The 24,276-nt window shown below is 41.8% G+C and overlaps 1 protein-coding gene across 2 annotated transcripts in view; it reads right to left on the bottom strand.

Moving 5' to 3' along the window:
- Positions 1-24,276, bottom strand: part of Dis3l2 (DIS3 like 3'-5' exoribonuclease 2) — a 401,227-nt gene that overhangs the window by 56,008 nt on the left and 320,943 nt on the right. For both annotated transcript variants that reach the window (XM_070014895.1, XM_070014884.1), the window contains one exon: positions 15,592-15,825. In XM_070014895.1, coding sequence (XP_069870996.1) covers positions 15,592-15,825 — 234 coding nt within the window. The remainder of the gene's footprint in view (positions 1-15,591; positions 15,826-24,276) is intronic.

Genomic DNA, 24,276 nt, shown 5'->3' on the forward strand with positions numbered 1-24,276 from the left:
CCACAACTCTCATTTGGTGAGAAAAGTAACAATGTACTATTGTTCCCTACTACGGAAAGCCTCAATTAGTCTAACCTTTCTGGAAAATACTCTGAAAGCCAAAAGCTCTAAAAATGGACACTCTTTAGGAACAATGAAAAGTGTTATTACTACCAACAGCTACTTTTTAAAAAAAAGTTAGTTTCAGAATTTTTATAAAACAAACATGTATTATTTTTGTAATAAAATGAATTTTTTTTTTTTGGGTCCGGTCATGGGGCCTGAACTCTGGGCCTGGGTGCTGTCCCTCAGCTCTTCAGCTCAAGGCTAGTACTCTACCACTTGAGCCACAGCGCCACTTCTGGCTTTTTTCTTTTTGCTTATGTGGTGCTGGGGAATCGAACCCAGGGCCTCAGGCATGCAAAGCAAGCGCTCTACCACTGAGCCACCTTCCCAGCCCTAAAATGAATTTTTGTATACAGAATTTTCACTTTTTATTTGCACATTTCTTTTTAGTATCACAGAAAAATTAATTTCATTAATTCAGTAGTTTAAAGAATATATTCCTAAATGGTTCTTAAACTTTACGTACAATAGTTGCAGTGCTTTTTTTCTTTTTCTTTTTTTGTGCCAGTACTAGGGCTTGAACTCAGGGCCTGGGTGCTATCCCTGAGGGTTTTTTTTGTTTTTGCTTTTGTCTCAAGGCTAGTGCTCTATCACTTGAGTCACAGCTCCATTTCTTGGCTTTTGGTAGTTAATTGGAGATAAGAGATAAGAGTCTCAGGCTGGCTGGCTTCAAACCACTATTTTCAGATCTCAGCCTCCTGAGTTGCTAGGATTATAGGTGTGAGCCATCAGTGCCCAGCACATTGTAATTTTTAGTAGCAAAACTATAACCATTCTTACTGTAGCAACATCCAGGAAGCATTCTGCACATTGTGGTTTATTTATACAGTGGAATATTTTTCAGCTCATATTTGTGTTGGAGTGTGATGTGTAAAGCGATACGCCCTTCCTGTCCTTGATCACAGATCTTCTTCCCTCTTAGAAGATCCAATACAGGATGTCCCGATTCGATCTCTTACCCCTTTCAGGGCTCCCTGTACACACCCAGCCAAACCAGACTGTTCCCTAGCCCATGGACATGCTCCGGCCCTCCAAGCCCGCCCTCCCACTCTGTCCAGACCAAATTTGAGCACCACAATGAGGTGATGTTCTTCCAGGATACTGCTGGTGGTGGTCACCCCTGCACGGTTCTCTATCAGCAGCAACCCTTCTGTGGAACCTTTCTCAGCATTGCTGGGTGCTGTGTGTCTAGCCTGCTTGGAAGCCCCCTCCTCCCCCGCCCCCACTCCCTCCTCCAGGACACATCACTTAATTTAACAAGAGCTCTTTAACTGGTATGGTTATAATCATTTTACCAATGAGAAAATGGAGGCAGAGAAGGGTGATATCATACTGCTTAGTGAAAGAGCCATGAGGACCCAGGGGTCATGCTCTGAATCCCCTCACTCCACTACTCCACCGTCATGTGGGACAGCCTCACTAGACACTCGCAGTGTCAGAAGAGCTGAGAAGCCAGGCTTTTGGCTATCAGTTATGATGCCCTGAGGGGAGTTGGGGGGAGCCATACAGGTGAGGTAGCCACAAGAAGGCAGGGAGCCAGATTAGGAAGCTGAGCAGTCGGAAGGTCCCAACAAGAGTAACTCAGAGGTCTGCTCCCCCTTGAGGAGTCTGGAGTAGGTTAAGCAGGCCCACAGGGGGCTGGTGTGAGGTACAGATAGTAAGATATGGTCAGGGCATGGCTGGCCTGGTGGAGGGCAGAACAAAGGGAGGGAAAGCTCCTCATAGTAAACTAATTTCAAACTGCCTGACTGTCAGGCCAGCATTCTCAGAGTTCAGTCATAGTCCAGGGTTCAAATGTGCTTCGAACCGTGCCAGTGCTCCCTCTATGGCCCTATACTCATCTCCTGTCCCTAGAGAAATGTTCTTCACCTCAAGAGGTCACAATTCAGGGGTAACTTAATAAGGATCTTGTTTCGTGGCTCCTTCAAGCCAAGCTGGTGCTCATAAATACATCAAAGGGGTAGCTTCGACACTGGCACAGGCACATACTATCTAGACTCCTATATTTCTCTGCTTCCTTCAGGAGATGACATTTTTCTCTAAGGGCTGGGATCATGTTCTAATTTCTTTGTTCCCAATACCCAGTGGGGTACTTTGTAATAGGAGGTACTCAAAAAATATGTAGGAAATTACAAAGGTAAGTTAAATGAGATATTCTCAAGTTACAAAATAACTCGAAAGTTCTTGAATTCTCTTCAGTTTAGGAATGTTGGGCTGGGTATGGTGGCACAGCACTTAGGAGGATCCCAGCTGAGGCAGGGGGAGCTGGAGTTAAAGGCTAGTCTGGCAAACATAGCCAGAACCTATCTCAGAAAAAAAACAGAAAAAGAAATGTCATTTAAAATGGGAACGAAAGTAGAACCACAAAACAAATCCAACTGTACTAAAGTACTCTTGTTCTTCTAGAATGTGCAGCTTTCTTGAGGAATAAAAACCACAGTTTTAAATGGTGAACTATTAAGTAGATACAGTGTTCTCAGAATGACATTCAATCATCAAGAGCAGTTTGTAGCTATTCTGGTGAAGCCCTCAGTGAGAGAGCCAGTACCTTGCTAGTGACAGAGAGAGAAGGGGCTGTGCGTTTGTTCCCATACAGTCTGTAGTCAAGGGCAGGGCAGAGAGGAAGGGAAAACGGAAGAGACACAAAGCTACAAGTAAAATAAATGGAAACCTATGGACTACTGCATCAGGTTCCTAGGGAAGAGACCAGAATGGAGGTCTGAGATATCAGAGGAGGAGATCTATGAGGAACAGTCTTCTAGAGAGAACTGGGAGGAGCAAGTGGAAACACAGGCTCTGCAGAGACACGGAAGAGGGGAGAGAAGTGGTTCCGGGTTAATATAGGGGAAGTGGTATATACCACAAACCAAGTAGTAAGCAAGGGACTCCAAATGCCGTAAGAGTTTGTCTTTGATATACTAATCTAGTAATTCTCACAGGCTGGTTTGAGATAAAGAGACAAAGATGAGATAATTAAATAGCTTTTCACAAAGCTCAACCAGGTCAGTTAAAGCTGCTTTGTACTGTGAAGTTGTTTCCTCCATTTTGGTGCTAAAATGTTTTCATTTAGAAAATAATGAAGGTAATGGATGGTAACTGTCTTTTAAAAGAAATGCCCTTTCTTGGTAAGATAAAATGCTAGCAATCCTATATTTAGTCCACCCCCCTCAAATGTTTTTGCCATATATGTGGTCCATGATGCCTGCAGGTTCTTCAGTGATAGAGCCTAGGTGGCATTTGCAGGAACTCAGTGTGACAGCATTGTTTGGGGCAGCCAGCAAACAGTACAGAGTTTTGGCTTGGGAAGCAGAGGCCCCAAGCATCTGAACAATGAAAACTGAAATCAACTGGGCTGGCCCCAAGAAGTAGTCATGGTTGAAATCTAAGGATCAGCTGCAAGGGTTTCCTTTCTCTAATGGAGGTTTTGCTAACGTCAAAGAATTCCACGTCTCTTATGTAGCTGTTTGGCGCACATTCGATTGACGTGGGTGTGACACAGGGGCAAGGCAAGGGTGTGCAGTGTGTCCTGAGAATAGAAAATTGAGTCCACGAGCTTCCTAATCCTAAGTACAGTTACCCAAAAAGCAGGGGTCCAGAGGGGCCAACTTCCGTTCCATCTATCAAGGCCACAAACATGAAGGGATCACATCTCAGAGAGGAATGAGGGTGAGGTCAGCACCAGAGCCCTCAGTCTCCTTTCACTGTTCCCTGGAAAGGCTGTCACTTCCAGTTGAGTCACCTGGGCTCACCCTTGATTCTGACTAGCGTGTGATTTTTCTTCAGATAAGTCCCACAGTAACAACACAGAACATCTGTCTATGGAAGCCATTCATTTCCAGTCAAGGCAAAATGAGGTTCCAATGAAAGTTCTACAGAGGTCGTGTGGGGCTCAATCCCTGCCATCCAACTCATCCCTGCCCCAGGGGTAGGGGCAGGGAAGGGCTGTGATGGTGGGTCACTGAGTCTTCTTCAGAGGCAGGTGGGGATCTGGGGCTTCCTTTAGTCCCCACATTTCCATGCTTGGATGTCATTATTTCCCTTCCCTAAGTGGCCCTTTGGTGTTTTCTCCCTCACCCCTGGTGAGCCCCTTCTTCAATGCTCCTTGAGGGAGCATGATTCCACTTGAGGGAACTAAAAGTTCTCATGGCATTTCCAACTCCTGGCTTCTCACACTTGTTCAGGTAGCGCCACATAGAGAAAGTCCTCATTCTACCTTGTTCTAAATACTGGTTGCCCTAGAAAACAATCAAATCTTCAAGGTTTACTCACAAGGGGGAGACTTGCTGGGTTCATAACATGCAACTAATTCTCTTATGTAAATACACATCTGCTCTAGAGCCATGTTGTCCCTTCTCCCCACCACAACTAGCACCTCCTTCTGCTTTAACAAGACCAGCATGCACAGTGTTGCTTTGATACCCTGGAACAAACACGTGGTTAAACAGGGGCAGAGTGCATTCCCATTAGGAACTCAGTCTTAGGAAAGGACACAGGGAAGCAAGGGAGCTGACAAGGCAGCATGACAGATGACAGGTATAAAGTGACAGGGACACTGTAAATAGGAGGGCTGGCTGGGCCAGGCCCACCTGTACTCTAAGCAGGGCTGGCAAACACAAAGCTCTCTGCAGGGTTTCAATCTTCAGGTTCTGATACCAAGATAGGTGAACTAAGCTTATAGTGGCAGAGTGGAGGGGTGAGGTGGGGTCAAGCTTTTGCTATCTGGACACAGGCATGTAGAAATAGCCAGAAGGCAAGTTGAAAGCTTCAGGAGGCAGAGTAGGGGGCAGGTTTGTGTTATAATATTATTTAGAAAGCTATCCTTAGATTCTAATAAGGCTCTGTCTTGGATCTTTTGACCAAGCACACAGGCACTGTCTCCAGGCCTTTACTGTGCCTAGCAGCCAAGGTCACGCCAGGACCATCTCAAGTGTCCAGGTTAGCGGGGTATGTGTCTATCTTTGGTTATTTTCTTCCTCCTCTAATCATTCCAATTACACTTGCTCTATAATACTAACTACTTCTTGGCTATTTCAAATGCCTGAACACACCCATTCTCCTTTTTTTTTGGTCCAAATAGTATTGGTAATGAGCAGAAATACTTTCATCGCAGTTGATGTACATTCAGTTCTCAATGGACTCAGAGGAGAGAGCAGTATGTGCATAACCCTTTACCTCACAGGGTGGCCCTCTATGCCCTTGGCTCAAATGCCAGGGCAAAGCTTTATCTCCCAAACCTTAAAGTCAGAATCCTATCTCACCTGATACCAGCAGGCCCGCCTTGCAGCCACTGTGCTTTTGCTTTGGTCTTAGCTTTGTTTCTAATAAGCACATGCAGTTTTCATAACACATGTAGTTCTGTTTAGCTTTAGAGTAGGAAGCTTTTTTCCCACTGCCCAGATCTCCTCAGAGCTAGAACAATATTCCTACCACAAGAGAAACTCAAGAAGTATCTTGTCCATTCAGCAATGGCAGACGATCATGTTTGAGTCTCCATTTATAACAACTGCAAGAATAAAAAGGATTTCTTCTAATTTTTTAGGAGAATGAGTGTGTGAGATGCCAAAAGGGAGATTGAGCATATGGAGAATGTAGGGTGATAATAACAGGCTGCTCAGAGGAATTAATCTGACACTTAATGATATATATTAGTTTTTATGCACAGCTTATTAAGCCACAAATAGTGATCAGCTCACATAAATGGCTATAATTAATATTAGTTATATATAACTAGGTCAAGTTTTTAAGTTTGTTTCTTATTCATGCCTTGGGATGCATAAACATAAACTGTTTTCTGTAGCTCCATGTGAAATTAAAGTACAATAACTAGATCAGTCTCTGTTTCTGACGCTCAAAGGGACCATTCCCAATCCCCATGACTGGAATTCTTGTGCTTCCCAAGTCTCTGTGAAGCCAGGGTACGGCTTTACATCCTTTCCTCCACCTCGGACAGCTCAGGTGCTAAACAGCATAAACAAGCACAGATGTTTAGCTGGGAATTTACTTTGAAATGACATAGATACATTTAAATAAGGAGTTTGCCAGTATGTTCGTTATAAAACTGGTAAATGGGAAAAGCGCTAATCAGATGGTTAATAAATATCCTTTAAACTCATCGACTTTCTCTAGGAGTTACAGTTATGTTTTGAGATTCTTAAAAATGTCCATATCCAAATCATTACAGTTCAAAGACTGTCAGAAATAATCAAAGATGAAGCCAAGATTTGTGAACAAAGATGGCTACCAAACTATTAGTTATACTATTATTTAAAAAATCAGAATCAGATGCTAGTGGCTCATACCTGTAATCCTAGCTTCTCAGGAGGCTGAGAACTGAGGATCACAGTTCAATGCCAGACCAGGCAGAAAAGTCCCCATAAGACTCTTTATCGCTAATTAACCACTCAAAAATTGTAAGTGGTGCTATAGTAGAGCTCTACCCTTGAGCTCAGGGACATTGTGCAGGCCCTCAGTTCAAGCCCTACAACCCACCAATAACAACAACAAGATCAGAATCTAAATGTCCAAAGTTGAGAAGTGCTTAAATGTTTGAAAAATACTTAAATGTTTGAATATTATGTAGGCATTATAATATCTTAAAAGTTTTTTTGTTATTATTCTTCGTTTTTAGTGTTAGGCATTGAATACACAGCCTTGCCTGCGCTAAATATACATTTTATTGCTACAGTATACCTCTGTGCCTCTAGAAGATTTTTTGAATGCCATTGGAAAAATTCATTATATCCTATTAAAGAGAAGAATATAAAAACTAATGTACTCTGGTAGTTGTCCTTTACTTCTGCCATGAAGTGGTAAAGGGAAAACCTATAAGAAATGATAACATACCTGTGATTGTTTCTGGGTAATAGGATTATAAGTGATTTTGGCTTTTTTTGTATTCTTCTATTTAAATTTTTTTCTTATAAGAACAACATATTACTTACATGGCCTGATAGAAAGCTTCTTTTCTAAAGGAAGAAGAGGAGTGAAGGGCCTGGCTGAGCACAGGGACAGGCTTCTGTGTTTCATGCAGTTTCTCATCTCTGCTTAGATCACAAGGCACTCATTAGAGGACCTTCCCTGAATGAGGTCATTCCTTGTACAACTTCATGCTTGCTTTGATGCTACTAGCTCCCAAATGGTTGTCATGGACAGCCTTCATAATTGTGCCCTGTGCACAGCTCTACTTGCTTTCTCTTCTACTGGCCTTATAGTGTCAGAAAATCCAAAATGGATGCCCAGCCTCCTCCCTCGTCAGTTCCTGGGTCAGTTGCACAGTGCCAAGGCACCATGTGTCCACTCACTGGGACCTCAAGTTCCTTACTTCCTCTCCTACAGTTTTTCATCTAGTCAATAGAATCAGTCTGGCAGAGTCTTGGCAATTTTCCTTCTTCTCTTGGTTCTATAGTTTTCTCACCTACCACGATTCCTGCTTCATGTCAAAGCCTCATCATTGCTCTCTTGGATTATAAATTTCCTTTAGTTTGTGCTCTCTCAGGAAGCTCTTCACAAACAGTTCTGATCATGTTACTTCAACATTTAAAGTCACTCTGGCTGTTCTGGCTTGCTCCTGCACACTTCAAGGTCCCTGTCCCCTGTTCTCCAGCCATACCCCCTCTTCAAAGTCTGTACCACACAAAGGAAACTATCTGCTCTCTCATGACTCTTCTGTGTCTGCATGAGCCCCTGGAATCTTTCAGGGGACCCAATGTGCACATAGCCAATTCTGGGCCAACCTTGAGGTCCCTTCTTGCTGAGCAGAGCTTTGCCGCAGCATTTCTTGCTTTCTGGTGGTTTGCTTGCTCCCTCTGGATAGTTGAAACTTCTTAAGAACTGGATCTAAGTCTCATTCCTTCATTATAGTGCTGACACAATGAGACTAAGAAAGAGCCAGATGAATGTGCCCATCCTTGGTGCACAGAAATGAAACAGCAGACGGCTGGAATGCTCATTTCTGGAAAGTAGGTATATTGGAAAGAAGGAATACACATCACTACATTTAGTACTGGGGCCAGGTAGGGGAGAAGAGCCATCCATTTCCCCCAGTGTCTCTTCTGTCAAGAGCAGTTTCTTGGTCAGTGGGCCAGTGGGCAGCAGGTGGGCCTTGCTCTGGCTGTGAAGGCCCTGCCAAGGAGGGAAACGAGAACCACTGGCTCCTTTGGCCTCAGGCTGGCTAAAGCAACGTGGTGGTAAATAGGGTAAAGGAACTGATGCTCAACAAATTCACTGCACTACTTCCAGTCTCCAAGAGGACCTGCTAAACATGATGCTAATCAAAGGAATAATTTACTTAATTGCATGAAACCATCCTGAGAGCTAACTTAGCACAACTGTTCTCCATTAGTTAGCCTGGCTTCCCGGGGAAGTGATGATGAGCTGCTAAAGGCTCAATGGGTAATAGGGCTAAAAAGCTTGCTGGGCATTTAATCAGGGGTCAGCAATGTGTGGACCACAGGCCAAACCTGCTTTGCATGACTCAGGAGCTCAGAATGAGTTTCACATTTTTAAATGGTTGAAAAAATAATCAAATGAAGAATAATATTTTGTGACATATGACAATTATATGAAATTCAAATCTCAGTGACCTTCAAGTTTAATTGGCTCATACCACTTTCATTCATTTAAAACTCTAGACTGCTTTCATACTAGCTAGCATGGAAGGGCTGAGTTGCAGAGACAGAAACCATATGGCCCATGAGCCCAAGCCATTTACTACCAGAGAAGTCTGCCAATCCCTGATTTAAAAGCTGGGCTAAGTCAAGGTCACACATAACAGCATTTACAGCAGCTTGGGTCCCAGGGTATTCAAAAGCTATTTCCATTAACTACCATAAAGCTACCTTTATAATCAAGTTTACAGAGAAACTGCCTGAAGTTTGGGTTTCAAAATTGTGTCAAGTAGAATTCAGCTAAGATACAGATGAGAACTTAGTAAAGGCCTCTTTCCTATGAAGGAATTTACCCCAGAACATGAAAATATCAGGTTTTCTCCACCACCTTCAGTGCCATATGAACTCAGAAAGTCAACACAGCTCCAACCACCTGCAGGGTACCTGCTAACTCCTGCTGGCCTCAGACTTGTTTTTCACTCCAGTGCTCATCTAAGCTGCCTCTGCTGGAACAGTCTCACCTAGCTAAGAGAAAGCCCCAAGAAAGCAGATTTGGGCCCAAATCACCCAATATTTCTGAGATGTTTCTGTACTGATGTTCTCGTTGGAACCCCACTACTATCCCTTTCTGAAAGCTATGGCTAAGACAGAACTCCCAAAGATCACAGGCCTTGTTTGCATCAGTTAGGCAGTAGTCTCATTTTCCTCCCTAGACAGGAAGCTGTTGAGGGCAGATCTTGTATCCAAACCTGTTTTGGAAAATGACTGCCAGTAGTCCCTGAGTCAGGACAGAAACAGGGAGGACTCTGGGCCTCCGGTAACTCCTTTCTTCCAAAGCTCAAGATGTACAGTGAGTATAAATCACTGACACAAAAATGTCAGGGCCCCATTATGGAGCCTCTTTTTAAGAAACAAGAGAGATTGTGTGTTATAAATAAATAAAATAAAACAGTGTGTTGGGTTCTTCACTTATCCTGGCAGCAGAAAACACGGAGACAGAGAGAAACCACCCAGGAGGGACATTATTCACTTTAGCCAGCCAAAAATGACAAAACACCATATGAGACCCATATTGTTGTTGTTTTTTGGCAGCAAAGCAGAGGACAGTCACTTCATGGAGTAAAAGCCTCTTTAGAAGCAGGTTCTAGCTACAGGTAAGAGACATTTGAGGCAGCCAAACTTGTCCTGAAGGCAGTGCTGCCCAGTCTTTCCCATGACAGGACAGCACACCAGGCTAAGCAGACAAGAATGCTAAGAGTTGGTCCCTGGGTACTAGAGCCAGTCAGCCAGCCCTGAACTGAAGCTCAAGATCTCAGATAGGGGCCAGGCAGCTGTCTTGAGTGGATGATTACAAATAACCAGTGGTCAAGTCACTGTGCATTTCTGTCCCTGATTGCAAACAGGCAAATCAGTGCACATAACTCTACCCTTACTCATTCTCAAGATCACCATGGAAAAGCAAAATTCCTACTACAGCTTTACCTTGGACCCAGTTAGAGATCAGTCTAACTGAGGATATGTCACCAGAATCATAGATACAGCCTGCTCTAAGTAGCTAACAAAACTTTAGAAAACAACTCAAACAGTGGGCTACTCAAAAATCACCAAGGAAAAATGAATTTGAGTGCAAAAGCAGACAGCAGGACAGGAGAACAAATGCAGTAGCTTCTGAATGGGCCATTTAGTTGATTTATAAACCATTTCCCCAGTGTCCTTGGCTGCAGGAGATTGATGTCTCCTTCTAAAGCTGGGGTCCACAGACTTGTTTTCTGGGGAACCAAGGGATTAACTCCAATGACGCAAATTCATTATTTTCAAACCTTAATTAACTGGAACCTAATTAGGACTTTCGAGGGTGTTCCTTCCTCCCCACTTTAAAGGAAAACTTTTTTTTTTCTCCAACTCAGCATGGTGTAAATGGGCAAAAACTGAACAAAGAGCTACTTGGATGTCTTGCATATTTGCAACTCATTTAGACCTTGGAGGCCTCAGCATTCTAATTTATAAATTAAGACTGTCAATGAGATATTAATATCTAAATAAAATGTGGATTCTCAGACATGTCATCAGCTCATCATCCATCTAGCCCCTCTCCTCATGGGAGCTCTTCTCCAGCCTGAGGAGTGTTGCAAACATTTAGTCCAATTTAACCTTCATACAACAGCCTAATGGGGTTGTAAAAGACAAAGCAATGTTTTTCTGAGCCCTACAAGTTAACTAAAAGTCCTCAGCTTTGCATCTGTGTCCTTTGATCTGAGATATTCTCCACAGCAGTCCCTTTTTGCAATCACCTTGGGCTCCAGGAAAGAGAAAACTCACTGCTAAGCATCTTGTATGGAAGGCAAACTAACCCCTCAAACAGACCATACCTTCTTATGTTTTTAAAGAAAGCAGTGGAAAACTTAAGAGATAATCTGCTTAGCAACTTGTTCTTAATGTTAGCAACTTCTCCAGAACTCCTCTAGAGACAAAGACTAACATAATGATCAATCAGGCCACACTACTGATTTGGGACTGTTAACTAGGCATACTGTTCTTCCCTCCTGCTCACATTCTCTTATATAACCTGAAGCAAATGTTTGTACTCCAGAAGACAGCTGAAGATCTACTGACGTGCTGTCTTCCCATGGCTGCCATGGAATGAATCTCTTTTCTCTTCCCTTTACCATGTTTCTTTATGAATTCCTAGACTTTGGGCCTGGAGTCTAAAAGCCTATATCAGGATAAGATCTCTCAAATGTGATTGCATAAACCCCCTCATCTGCTGGGCTTGTATAGTAATTGGTTAGTTATTCTGGAAGCCAGGTAAAGAAGGAAATTATGCAAATTAGGTACATACATAACTAAACCCTGTGAGCTTTAATTTATATAATTATATTTTCATTTGCCAGTTCTAAAAAAAAAAAAAACAAGGCTTTAAAAAAAAGTGTGTGTAGCCCGGCACTGGTGGCTCACACCTGTAATCCTAGCTACTCAGGAGGCTGAAATCTGAGGATTATGGTTCAAAGCCAGCCCGGGCAGGAAAGTCTGTTAGACTCTTATCTCCAATAAACCACTAGAAAACCAGAAGTAGGGCTGTGGCTCAAGCAGTAGAGAGCTCGCCTTGAGCTGACGAGCGCAGGAACAGCACCCAAGCCCAGAGTTCAAGCCCCACAACCGACCAAAAAAAAAAAAGTGTGTGTAAAGAATTTGTGAATTAGATTTCTCCCTCTCTCCTTTCTTCTCTCTTTCCCCCTTCCCCTCTCTTCTTCTTTTCTTTTCTTTTCTTTTTTTTTTTTTTTTTGGGGGTCCGGTAATGAGGCCTCAACTCTAGGCCTGGGCGCTGTCCCTCAGCTCTTCAGCTCAAAGCTAGCGTCTACCACTTGAGCCACAGTGCCACTTCCGGCTTTTTTCTTTTTGCTTATGTGGTGCTGAGGAATCGAACCCAGGGCCTCATGCATGCAAGGCAAGTGCTCTACCACTGAGTCACCTTTCCAGCCCTCTTCTACTTTTCTTGTAACAGGGTATTGCTATGAATTCAAGATCAGCTTGAAACAACCCTCCCGCCTTAGCAAGAGGATTCTAGGTGAACACTACCAAACTTTCTTCAAATTAGATTGCTACATACTTTTTCAAATATATAAAACATGCTCATTTTATTGCCTATAAGGCATTTATAAAGCCACCTAAATACAGAATGCCTCCTGTTCTCATAGGGCTGCTTCAACCAAAGAACAGAATTTCTGAAAGCTAAGTCCTTATTTAACAATAGTTTTTGTTTTAATGCTTGCATATGATCATTTGATCTATTATTTACTTAACTATAGCAACATGTGCATCAGACACACACCTAGGATTGGGGACAAACACACAACCCTTCTGGTGAGAGCAGAGGGAGAAGGTGTCATGTAGTATGCGTGTGGTGTGCCATGGGCACTGAGCACTGCTTTACTGTAGAAAGAAGAATAAACATTGATCAAGCGGGTTGTGGGGCCAGGCTGGTGACTCATGCCTATAATCCCAGCCACCGAGGAGGCTGAGGTGGGAGGGTTGCAGTTTGAAGTGAGCCCAGGCAGGAAATCCCATGAGACTTTTTTTTTTTTTTTGGTCATGGGCCTTGAACTCTGGGCCTGGGCGCTGTCCCTCAGCTTTTCAGCTCAAGGCGAGTGCTCTACCACTTAAGCTATAGCACCACTTCTGGTTTTCTGGTGGTTTATTGGAGATAGGAGTCTCATGGTCTTTCCTGCCCGGGCTGGCTTTGAACCGCGATCCTCAGATCTCAGCCTCCTGAGTAGCTAGGATTACAGGTATGAGCCACCAGCGCCTGGCCCATGAGACTTATAGCCAATTAACCACTAGAAAACTGGAAGTAGTACTATGGCTCAAAGTAGAGCACTAGCCTTGAACAAAAAAGTACAGGGACAGTGCTTAGGCCCTGAGTTCAAGCCCCATGATCAACAATAACCAAAAAAAAAAAAAAAAAGGGCTGTGGGGCATCCAGGAAAAGAATTCAAGAGGCAAGTGAAGAGACCAGACTAAAACTATCTATGTAGGCAGATGTTGGCAACTCTAACATCAATCTAACTACTGGTCAAAATTATAGGAGAAAAGAGGAATCCATTCAGGAAAGGGTATTTTGGCAAAAGGACTGAAGGTAGAGTAGATCCTAGGGAATTCCAAGGAGACATTACTGGAAATGTACAAGGAAACTCAGAGACCCAGAAAAAGGCCTTAAAGGATCTAATACTGGAAAAGGACTAGAACATTACAGTGTTCCAAGACTTGACAACCAGGAGGCATGGGTATGTGACAGTTAAGAGTGTGTTTGTGATTCCTTGCAGGAAGGAGATAGTGTATAACCTGCTATGCTGTTACTTCTTCCCTCACCACCTCCTATCCTCATCTTCTGCCTCCTACCCATTCTACTTCCCATCTCCTATGGGCATTGTCCTACAGGCCTGCCCAGGCTACCAGGACCAGGTCAGAAGGGTGGCAGGGAGAGCTTCAGAGGCTGCCCAGACAGGACAAGCACATGTAGACCTGATCACTCACATCCCAGAGTGGTGCATTTCCTCCTTGCAACACTATTTGCAATACCTGCTAAGAAGCACTTGTGTAAGTTTGTGGCAGAATGTACAATGCAATCAGAACTTCCACTGGAAAGCTTTAAAACATGGCTTTCTAACCCTTCTAGCTAAGAGAAAGAGTTCTCTCTGTAAGGCAAGTTATGCCAATAGTCTGAGAACAGCTCCTTCGGCCAGTCCCAGTGGCCTTGCCACTGCCCACAGGCAGACACACAAAGACTTCCCACAGACTGAATGACCAAGGTCAGAAATGCAAATAAAAACAAAAAACAAGGGCTGGGAAGGTGGCTCAGTGGTAGAGCGCTTGCCTTGCATGCCTGAGGCCCTGGGTTCGATTCCTCAGCACCACATAAGCAAAAAGAAAAAAGCCAGAAGTGGTGCTGTAGCTCAAGTGGTAGAGCGCTAGCCTTGAGCTGAAGAGCTGAGGGACAGCACCCAGGCCCAGAGTTGAGGCCTCACGACCGGACCCAAAAAAACAAAAACAAAAACATGATACAAAACACAGACTATACTTTGTGATGTACTGACAAGCCGTGATTAACAGTTATCAACTCTGGGACCTGGAAATTCACTAGGTTTATAAGTGACAGCTGCCTAAGTCCTAATGTACTGACAGCATCACTGTGATACTGGAGAGTAATCAGTGTCAGTTCAGGCCCGTTTGCTTTAACAGCCAATGTTTTACAAGTGCCTCAGCTCTCTGCTTCTTCACAACTTAATCTGGAATTTGTAAACAGATAATCCTGTGTGGAATACAAGGAATAAAAAGATAGCTTTTTGTTGAGTCTTAGGAAAAGATATTAGACAACTGCCTTCTGAATTTCCATGTCTCCTGTTTCTGCCTCCAAGAACAAGCTGCAGTGAGTACTACAGTTTGGATCTGAAGTATTCCCCATAGGCTGATGTGTTAAAATCTTAGTTGCAGCTCATAGGCTTCTTGGTAATTGGACCCTGAGGGCTCTGATGTAATCAATGGATCGAGCTCTTGATGGCTTTATTTGGAGATAGGGCCTAAAGTGAAGAAGTAGGACACAGGGAGAAGAGCTTGGAAAGACACCCAGTCCCCAGCCTCTTTCTGTTTCTCTGCTCCCTGCCCACCATGAGATAACCAGCTCTGTTCTGCCATGTGCTCCCCACCATGGTGTCTCTGACTCATCATAGTCTGGGAACAATGGAGCCAAGTGCCATGGACTAAACTTTTGGACCCATGAGCCAAAATAAATCTTTCTTAAAATAAATCTTAAGTTGTTTTTCTCAGGTGTTTGTCACAGCGAAGAATGAGGATCCAGTCATATATGCAGCCTGTCCACACAGCAGCTGGGGGAGTTTTAGTCACAGAGCCAAACAGAGACCATCCTTTTGCTGTGACTCATGTCACCAGGCCCCAACATGGAGGATGGGTGGCAACTAGCACCCATCTACCTGTATGGAAGAGGACAGTGTAGCGAGGAAGGAGGCAAAGAGACTGACAACATCATGCTGCCTCTCACCCTACTGTCTATAACCCAAAGTGTAATACTGAACTCCATATACTATTCTTGTAGTTTGACACTTGACATACTTTCTAAATAAAACATGTTGTAGGCATAGGGAAAAAGAAATCTGGTGGGAAAAGTAGGTGTGAGCATACATTAAATAAGATTGTCATCAGCTCAGAATTATTCAAGTTGGATGGATTTATGGTGAGTACAGCAAATTCATTATATTGTTTCCTGCTTCTGCATACTATATTTAATTTTTTTCATAATGATGTAAAACAGGGCTTCCCCGTGGAATAAAGAACATGAGGAATGTCAAAAAACCAAAATCTCACTGACCTGATCCAAACGAAGTGCGCCATCCACAAAGCGCTGCCGACGAAGCTGCTTTGCAATTCCGTGCAGGTTCAGGACAGCCTGGTGTACCTCCTCACTACTGTGTTCTGGGGAAATGAGGGGCAGCTCTTCCTGGGGGATCTTCTCAGTTGGTTTCTCAATCATGCTCTGTGCATGCTCATAGCTCAATTTGGTGCAGGAGCGGATGATGGTCCGGCCAAACCACTCCTCAAGAATCTGTAAAGAGACTGTGTCAGAGGAGACTTTGTTCCAGGCTTTTCAATCTCTCTCTCTCTCTCTCTCTCTCTCACTCTCTCTCTCTCTCTCTCTCTCTCTTACACACACGCACACACACACACACACACCACTCAACAAAGATTTACAGAGCAAGACTGCACTTAGAATGGTGTCAGGATGAGTCAGATATGTCCCAGGCAGACTCTACCAGGTCTGGGCTGAATTCAATAGGCAGAAGAGTTCTATGCACATCCCCAAGTATACAAGCCAGGCCTCACAGGAGACTTGGAAGTGAAGGGGCAATGGGAAGTCTATTCATTAGTTTGTGAGTGGTTATCAGTGTCACAACTAGGGGAGAGAAAAAAGACTGCTGCTCAACATGTGACAGAACTCTGTGGGCTTGCTGACTGTTCATAGAATTCTGGGGAGAAGAAAGGGAAGAAGGCAGGACCCCTGACAAATAGAGAGCACAGGTGGGAAGCAGGACGGAACAGAAAAAGAAAACCAATTCAACTTGTATGAAAACAGTTTCTTGACCCCAGTACTGTTGGGCCATATAATTCCTTGCTATGGGGGAGGGGGCTGTCTTATACATTATAAAATGTCCAGTAGAACCCTTAGCTTCTACCCTCCAGAGGCCAGTACTATGTCCTTCCCTATCAAAATATCTCCAGTCTATTTATTTATTTTTATTTCCAGTCTATTTATTATCCCCTGGGGGAAGCAGCCTGAACTTAAGGAAATATGCCCAAGTTTAGTGGTGGTGAATGCTGAATGGACGGATTACTACTGTTGGGATTTAATTTTCCTATATGTTCTATAATAAAATTTATTTTTACATAAAATAAATCAAATATTGGGACTGGGAGGGTGGCTCAGTGGTAGAGTGCTTGCCTTGCATGCATGAGGCCCTGGGTTCGATTCCTCAGCACTAGATATGCAGAAAAAGGCAGATGTGGCGCTGTGGCTCAAGTGATAGAGCGCTAGCCTTGAAATGAAGAGCTGAGGGACAGTGCCCAGACCCAGAGTTCAAGCCCCACGACCGACAAAAAAAAAGTCAAATATTAATATATTTTTGGAGTTCCTGAGTCTGAAGTACTGGGCAAGAACCTAATGAGGGGATCAACATAGCATTTGTACTGTAAGCCCAGGCCAAGGTAGTGGCTGGTCTGAATAGGGAGCTGCATCATCACCACAGGAAGAAAGGAAAGTCAAAGGAGGGACTGAAAAAGCAAGAAGAGACACTTCAACAGTGCTTACTACAAGACAGGCACTGATTGCTCACTACGCACATAGCAATGATTTGCTGTCACCACAGCCCTGTGAAATAGGATTACTGATTTTCTTTCATATAAGGACACCAAGGCACTGAGAAACTGAGTAATTTGCCAAGGCCACTCCAGTATAGGCTAATGAAGCTGGACTTGAAGCCAGGTAGTATCCCAGCATGCAGGCTCTTAGGTTCTTAAGTACTCAATGGTACACAGATGCCAAGAGGATGAAAACAAAGGAAAACTCCATGTAGTTAACACTGGGAATTGGCTCTGCTTGTGTTCAGAAAGGCTGTTTTGGAGGGAAATATGACATAGTGGCAGTGAAACTGGAAAGATGGAAGGCATGGGCTGCCAGTGAATTCCAGAGATGTTACAAGGGGCTCCCCCTCAGGGCAGCTAGAATGCCTCCATCAACCCAGCCTGCGTGTTGTCCACCTCACAGAATCTCCACAGAACACAGCTTCTACCTGGAAGGAAGAAGTGGTATTCTAAAATAGAAGCATGAGGTACGGGAAAATAGCAGGACCCACTAAATAGCTTTATAAAGAGTCTTGATTTTGTAATATCAGACTATAATGATTCTTCAAAAAAATCTGAAACCACATTTTCCAGATTATTTCAGGAACTAACTCTATCCAAAAATATAAGGGGCTCAATGCGTTTGAGTCTTCTGCCATGGGAAGCAGGTCCTAAGTCTGGTCCTCAGGAGGCCGCGTATACTCAGATAATTCCAGGTGTTTGCAAAATTTCTAGGGTGGGGCTTGGGGGAAAGGTGTTACATGAATCCTTACGAAGAGCCCTTCCAAGGTTAGCTTGGCTTCTCCAAACACATCCAGATTTCTTCAATGTAGCAAGCTGTTCCAAATTCCCCTAGTACAACAGGACCATGACCTCTTCATTCTTGTGGTTTTGAGTTTCCCTCTAGGGATTAAGCTTGTTTCCTTTCTCCATTTCTTTCCAAACCATCCCTCCTCCCACAGAGTGTCCATGTCATGATGGACAGCCAGTCTTCAGCCTGCTCAGGTGACAGTTCCTTCTCATACACTCTAGTAGGCTCAGGGATTCCTTCTTGCATCCAGGTTACATCATGCAGCCTTCTAGGGTTTTTGTCCTTTTCCCCAGAGGATGCTCTAGCATAAGTAACCCTGTTATCATTTCGAGGTACCTTGTCATAAAAGATGGGCAGTAGAGAACTGCTTTAAAATCTAATGAAAGCTCTGAGCCTTCCTCTGAAATATTTACACACAAAAGTTTGTTGTGAGTTGCATATAGGTTCCTAGACACCCTCTGTTACCAAGTTGGTTTGTGCTGTTTCCTCTGAAGCCTTTCATTGCTGAGCGCTAGCCAGGGACCACATATAATCTTCAGAGTTCTTAACATTTATTACCTGTCTTTTGCTATAATCAGAGGCCCACCATCCCTTATGCCTACACTGTGGGCACATTATCCATTCACTGGAAGTACTCTACTCCTTTAAAAATTAGCATAAAATTAACATGTATTAACTGTACAAAGGCTTAATGGGATATATCCATACACGCATATACTACACTTTGATCAAATTCACCTCTATTACTCTTTTTTTTTTTTTTTTGGTTGGTCATGGGGCTTGAACTCTGGGCCTGGGTGCTGTTCCTGAGTCTTCAGCTCAAGGCTAGTGCTCTACCACTTGAGCCAAAGCACCACTTCCCCATTATTCTTTCTTGTCCTCTCTCCCTGCTCCTCTCCATCATCTTCTAATTTTTCCCTCCTCAGATATCTTTCCTTTATATTCATATCTTCCTTTTTCTTTTTTAGACCTAGATTCTGTATATAAGAGAAAACATGATATATTTTTGAGTATGGCTTATTTCACTTAACACGTTGCTCCTAAGTTCAACCATTTTCCTGAATGGTTGAATGCTGAAAAATGTGCTACTATGTATATATACCTAGATTCTTTTTTTTTTTTTTTGGGGGGGGGGTCCTGTCGTGGGGCCTGAACTCTGGGCCTGGGCGCTGTCCCACAGCTCTTCAGCTCAAGGCTAGTGCTCTACCACTTGAGCCACAGCAGCACTTCCGGCTTTTTTCTTTTTGCTTATGTGGTACTGAGGAATTGAACCCAGGGCCTCAGGCATGCAAGGCAAGTGCTCTACCACTGAGCCATCTTCCCAGCCCCCCTAGATTCTTTATTTATGTTGATGGGCACCTAAACTGACTCGATAGCTTGGCTTTTGTGAATATGATATTATAAACAAGGGTGTGCAGGTATCTCTGTTGCATGCCTATATATATCCCCTTCTAATGGATGCCCAAGAGTGGAATAATAGGGTCAGAAGGGACTTCTATCTATAATTTTTTGAGAAATCTTCACACTGATTTCCATACTGAATGCAATCATTTATATTCCCACCAATAGTAAATACAGGTTTCATTTTTCCTGCATCTTCACCAGCACTTACTTGTTTTCTTGATAGTAATTTTAAGTTGAGATGGAATCTGACTATAGTTTCAATTTGAATTTCTCTATGGCTAAAGATGCTGAACATTTTTTCATGTATTTATTTGCCATTTGTATTTCTTCTGAAATCTGTCTGTTCAATTCATTCATCCAATTGATTATTTGTTCTGGTGCTTATTTTTCTGGGTTATTTATATATACTGGATATTAATCCCCTGCCAAATTGATAGTTGGCAATGATTTTCCCCCCATTGTAAGGCTGTCTCTTCATTCTAGTTATTGTCTCCTTTGATATACAGAAGTTTTTTATTTTTGGGGGGGGGTCCGGTCTTGGGGCCTGAACTCAGGGCCTGGCGCTGTCCCTCAGCTCTTCAGCTCAAGGCTAGCGCTCTACCACTTGAGCCACAGCACCACTTCTGGCTTTTTTTTTCTGCTTATGTGGTGCTGAGGAATCGAGCCCTGGGCCTCAGGCATGCAAGGCAAGTGCTCTACCACTGAGCCACCTTCCCAGCCCCATACAGAAGCTTTTAAATTTGATGTAATCCCATTTGTCCATTTTTGCTCTTATTTCCTGAGTTACTAGAGCCCTATTTCAGACAGAACCTTAGGCTGCTTTTGGTTATATATCCACTTTCACAATATTAATTCTTCTAATTCCTGCCACAAAGGAGATTATTCTAGCTTCTAGAATCTCCTTCAGTTTCTTTAATTTTTTTTTTTTTTTTTTGGTAATTGCAGGGCTTGAACTCTGGGCCTGTGTGCTATCCACTATCCCTAAGCCTCTTTGTGCTCAAGTCTAGCACTCTACCACTTGAGCCACAGCACCACTTCTGGTTTTGAGTGATTAATTGGAGATTAGTTGGGACTTTTCTGCCCAGGCTGGCTTTGAACCACAATCCTCAGATCTCAGCTTCCTGAGTAGCTAGGATTATAGGCATTAGCCACTGGTGCCCAACTTCTTTCTTTGATATTTTAAAATTCATTGTAGAAGTCTTAAAGTTCCTTAATTAGGTTTGTCTGTAGTACTTTATTTACTTTTTGAGGCTATTTGGAATGCGATTGCTTCCTGATTTCTCTCTTAGCCTGTTACTGGCATATAGACAAGCTTTTTGATACTGTATGCTGATTTTACATCATGCTATTCTGCTAAAAGTATTATTTTTAAAAATCAGATCTAAGATTTTTTTTTTCAGCAGAAACTTTAGATCTTCTAAGTACAGGATCTTATCATCGGCAAATAAGGATAATTTGACTTCTTCATATAATATCTGTATCCCTTTTATTTCTTTGCTCTGGATAAAAATCTAAGCACTAAAATTGCATAAAAGTAGAGAGAGAAGATATCCTTGTCTCATTCCAGACTTTAGTATAATGTTGGCCACAGGCTTATTATATACGTTTATGTTGAGGTATGTTCCTTCTATTCCTACCTTCATCAGGGTTTATCATGAAGGGATATTGCTAGGATATTTTATTAACATACATTACTTGTACAAAAGGGATTTTATTGTGACACTTCATGTACCTCAAACTTTCCTCTATCACTCTCATTTATTCCCTCCCTTTCTTAAAACACTTTTTAATGTTTCTCATATATGCATATAAAGTACTTTAACCATATTCACCTTAATTCACCCTCTAATACCTCCCACCAAACAAGGCCTGTTTTACTTAGGGATGTTAAATTTGTTAAAGGCTTTTTCTGCATCTATAGAGATGATCATGTAATTTTTGTCTTTTATCTAGTTTATGTCCTGTGCTACATTATTGATTTGCATATATTGAATCATCCTTGCTTCTGTATCTATGTTCATCATATCTATAGTTTTCTCTTTTAATTGCTATGTCCTTAGTCCTTGATTTTGTATAAAGGTAATACTAACTTCACAGAATTAGTTTGGTAGTATTGTTTCCCCTTTTTAATTTATATAATGGTTTGAGGGGGATTAGTGTTAGCTCTTTAAAGATCTAGAAGAATTTGAAGTTAATTATGGTCCTGGGATTTTCTGTTGGGAGATTATTACTGTTTTGACTTCATTGCTTATTATAGATCTGGCTGTCTATATCTTCTTGCTTCAATTTTGGTAGGTGAGATGCACCTAAAATTTTATCTATTTCATCTAGATTTTCCAGTTCATTAAAATGTCAGTTTTTGTAATATTTCTTATCAGCCCTTAGAGTTTCACTGGCATTTGAGGTGGTATCTCCTTTTCATCTATTTTATTAATTTGTGTCTTCCTCTCTCTTCTGGGTAGTTTGGCAAAGTCTTGTCCATCTTGTTTATCTTACCAAAGAACCAACTTCTTGCTCAATTCTCTGTATTGTTTTTAGTCCCCATATCATCAATTTCTGCTATGATCTTTATTATTTCTTTAGGTCTACTGACTTGGGGCTTGATTTGTTTTTGTCCTAAGAACTTGGGACCTACCATTAAGTTATTTTGATATCCCTATAAATTTTCTTTTGAGTATTGCCTTTGCTGCTACCCTAAGGTTCTGAGGTATAATGTTTTCAATTTCATTTAATGCTAAAATTAATTTTTACTTCCTTACTTCTTCAATTTCTTTCTGATCATCCAAAATATATTGTTACATATACATGTGTTTTAATATTTTATGCAGTTTTTATTGATTTCTAGTTTTATTCAATTGGTATCTGGTAAAATACAGTTTTATGAATCTCATATTTATTAATATTTGCTTATAACTTGGAATATGATCTACGTTGGAGAAAGTTCCAATATACATACACTGAGCAAAATGTGTATTCTGTGACTATTGTGTGAAATAGTCTATACATATCTAGTATACCGACTTAATCTATAGTGTCATTTAATTCTGAAGTTCCTTTGTTGACTGTTCTGTCTGGATAACCTATTAGTGAGATTTTTAAGTCACCAACTATAATTATGTTGGAGTCTATTTGTGCTTTTATATCCAGTATTGGTGGCATTCAGGTGACATTATATTCTCTTGATGAATTCTCCTTTTTTACTTTCTTCCTTTCTTCTAATTTTGGTTAGGATCTACTTTGTCAGATATAGGGATAGCTATTCCTCCCTTGCTTTCAGGATGCACTTGCTTAGAATATATCTTTTCTACCCTTTTACTTTACTCTTAGTTTTGCCTTTGCCATAGAAGTGCTGTTCTTGTAAGCAAGAGGGTTGTTTTGTTAAAAAAAATTCAATTGCTTTTAAAATACTTAATCCAATTTTTGTCTTTTGATTTAGACCATTAAAAGTCAGAGTTATTATTCAAAGGTATGTGGTAATTCTTGCAACGTTGCTGCTTTTGTAATGTTTGAGTCTTCCTTAATCCTTGTTTATCTATTTTAGTGAGACATTTTTCCCCATAGTTTCATGAATGAATTTATTTTCCTCTTCTATGTGTAGGATTCTTTTAAGTATCTTCTTCAGTGGTGGCTCAGTAGTCAGTAATTCCTTTAGTTTTTGTTTAGTTTTAGGTTTTTCAGGGTTTGAAATATAACATTCCATGCTTTCTTACTTTTAGAATTTCTGTTGAGAAATCTATTGTTACTCCAATTGGTTTTCCTTTATATGTGATTTGTAATTTCTCTCTTTCAGCTTTCAATATTATTTTCCATTATTCTATACTGGCTGTAAAATGTTATAGGCAGGTTCATTTTTTTTCCCCTTAAGTTTTGCTGTTACTTTATTGAATGTTTTCTATAATTTCCACTTTTCTTCTATGCCCAGCACTCATAAATTTGGTCTTTTAATTGTGTCCCAGAGGTCTTCTTGGCTCTATTTGTATTTTCTTATTTTTCAAATCTTTATTGGAATGTTCTAATTAATCTACTTAAAACTCTGATATTCTGCTTTCAACTTGATCCTGTTTATTGATGAGGCCTTCAACTTTTGAGATTTTTAAAAATTTGATTTATTGAATCTTTTATTTCCAGAATCTTGTTGTGTTTTTTTTTTCAGAACTTTAAGATGGTTTTGAATTCCTTTTTCACATCCTGTAATGTTTTCCTTATTCGGTGTTTATTCATGTGTTTATTAATGTTTTGTTTAATTTCACTGGTCATTTTTATAATCATTCTTCTGAATTCTTTGGGATCTTATCCACTACACTCTCATTAGTGTCCACAATAGTGGCATTATTGATTTTTTTAAGGTCATATTGCCATATTGCCTTTTCTCCCCCCACATTCCTTGTGTTCCTGTGTTGGGATTTGCATATCTGAGGGCAAGTTTTTAGAAGTTTTAATCACCTATAGTTTTTCAGTTGAAATATCCCCAATGATCAGGAAGACTACAGAGTGACAGGCTGGGTTGCAGGTTTTCACAACTGGCCTGGAGCTAGAGTGCATCTGAACTCCATCACATTGAGATAAAGAAAAATTAGCTGGAGTCTCTTGTAGTTCCTAGAGTACAGGCTGTTGCCATATGTGGTCTGTGAGCCCAGTTGACCAAGGATTAGTTATGTGTTTTGGGGATGTTTTCCTTTTAACAGCTTCTATTACCTGTGTACCAAGAATTGGTGCTAGCTGCAAGGGGCTTTGCAGTCTTGACGTGGGAAGGTTTCCATGTTTTCCAAGCACCTTGGTGCCTCTAGGAGCAGCAAGCCTCTAAGCCTTAGTGTATCTCACAAAAATGTAGAAGGCAGGGGGAAGAAAACAATGCACTGGGTTATGCCCTGATTTGGAAGTAATGATTGAGGGATTCAGGCACTCTGGCTGCCAGATTCAGTGCTTTCAGATCTTGCCCAGCAG

This window comes from Dipodomys merriami, unplaced genomic scaffold (genome assembly GCF_024711535.1).
Source record: "Dipodomys merriami isolate MVZ:Mamm:240054 unplaced genomic scaffold, mDipMer1.0.p SCAF_1, whole genome shotgun sequence".
Taxonomy (NCBI): domain Eukaryota; kingdom Metazoa; phylum Chordata; class Mammalia; order Rodentia; family Heteromyidae; genus Dipodomys; species Dipodomys merriami.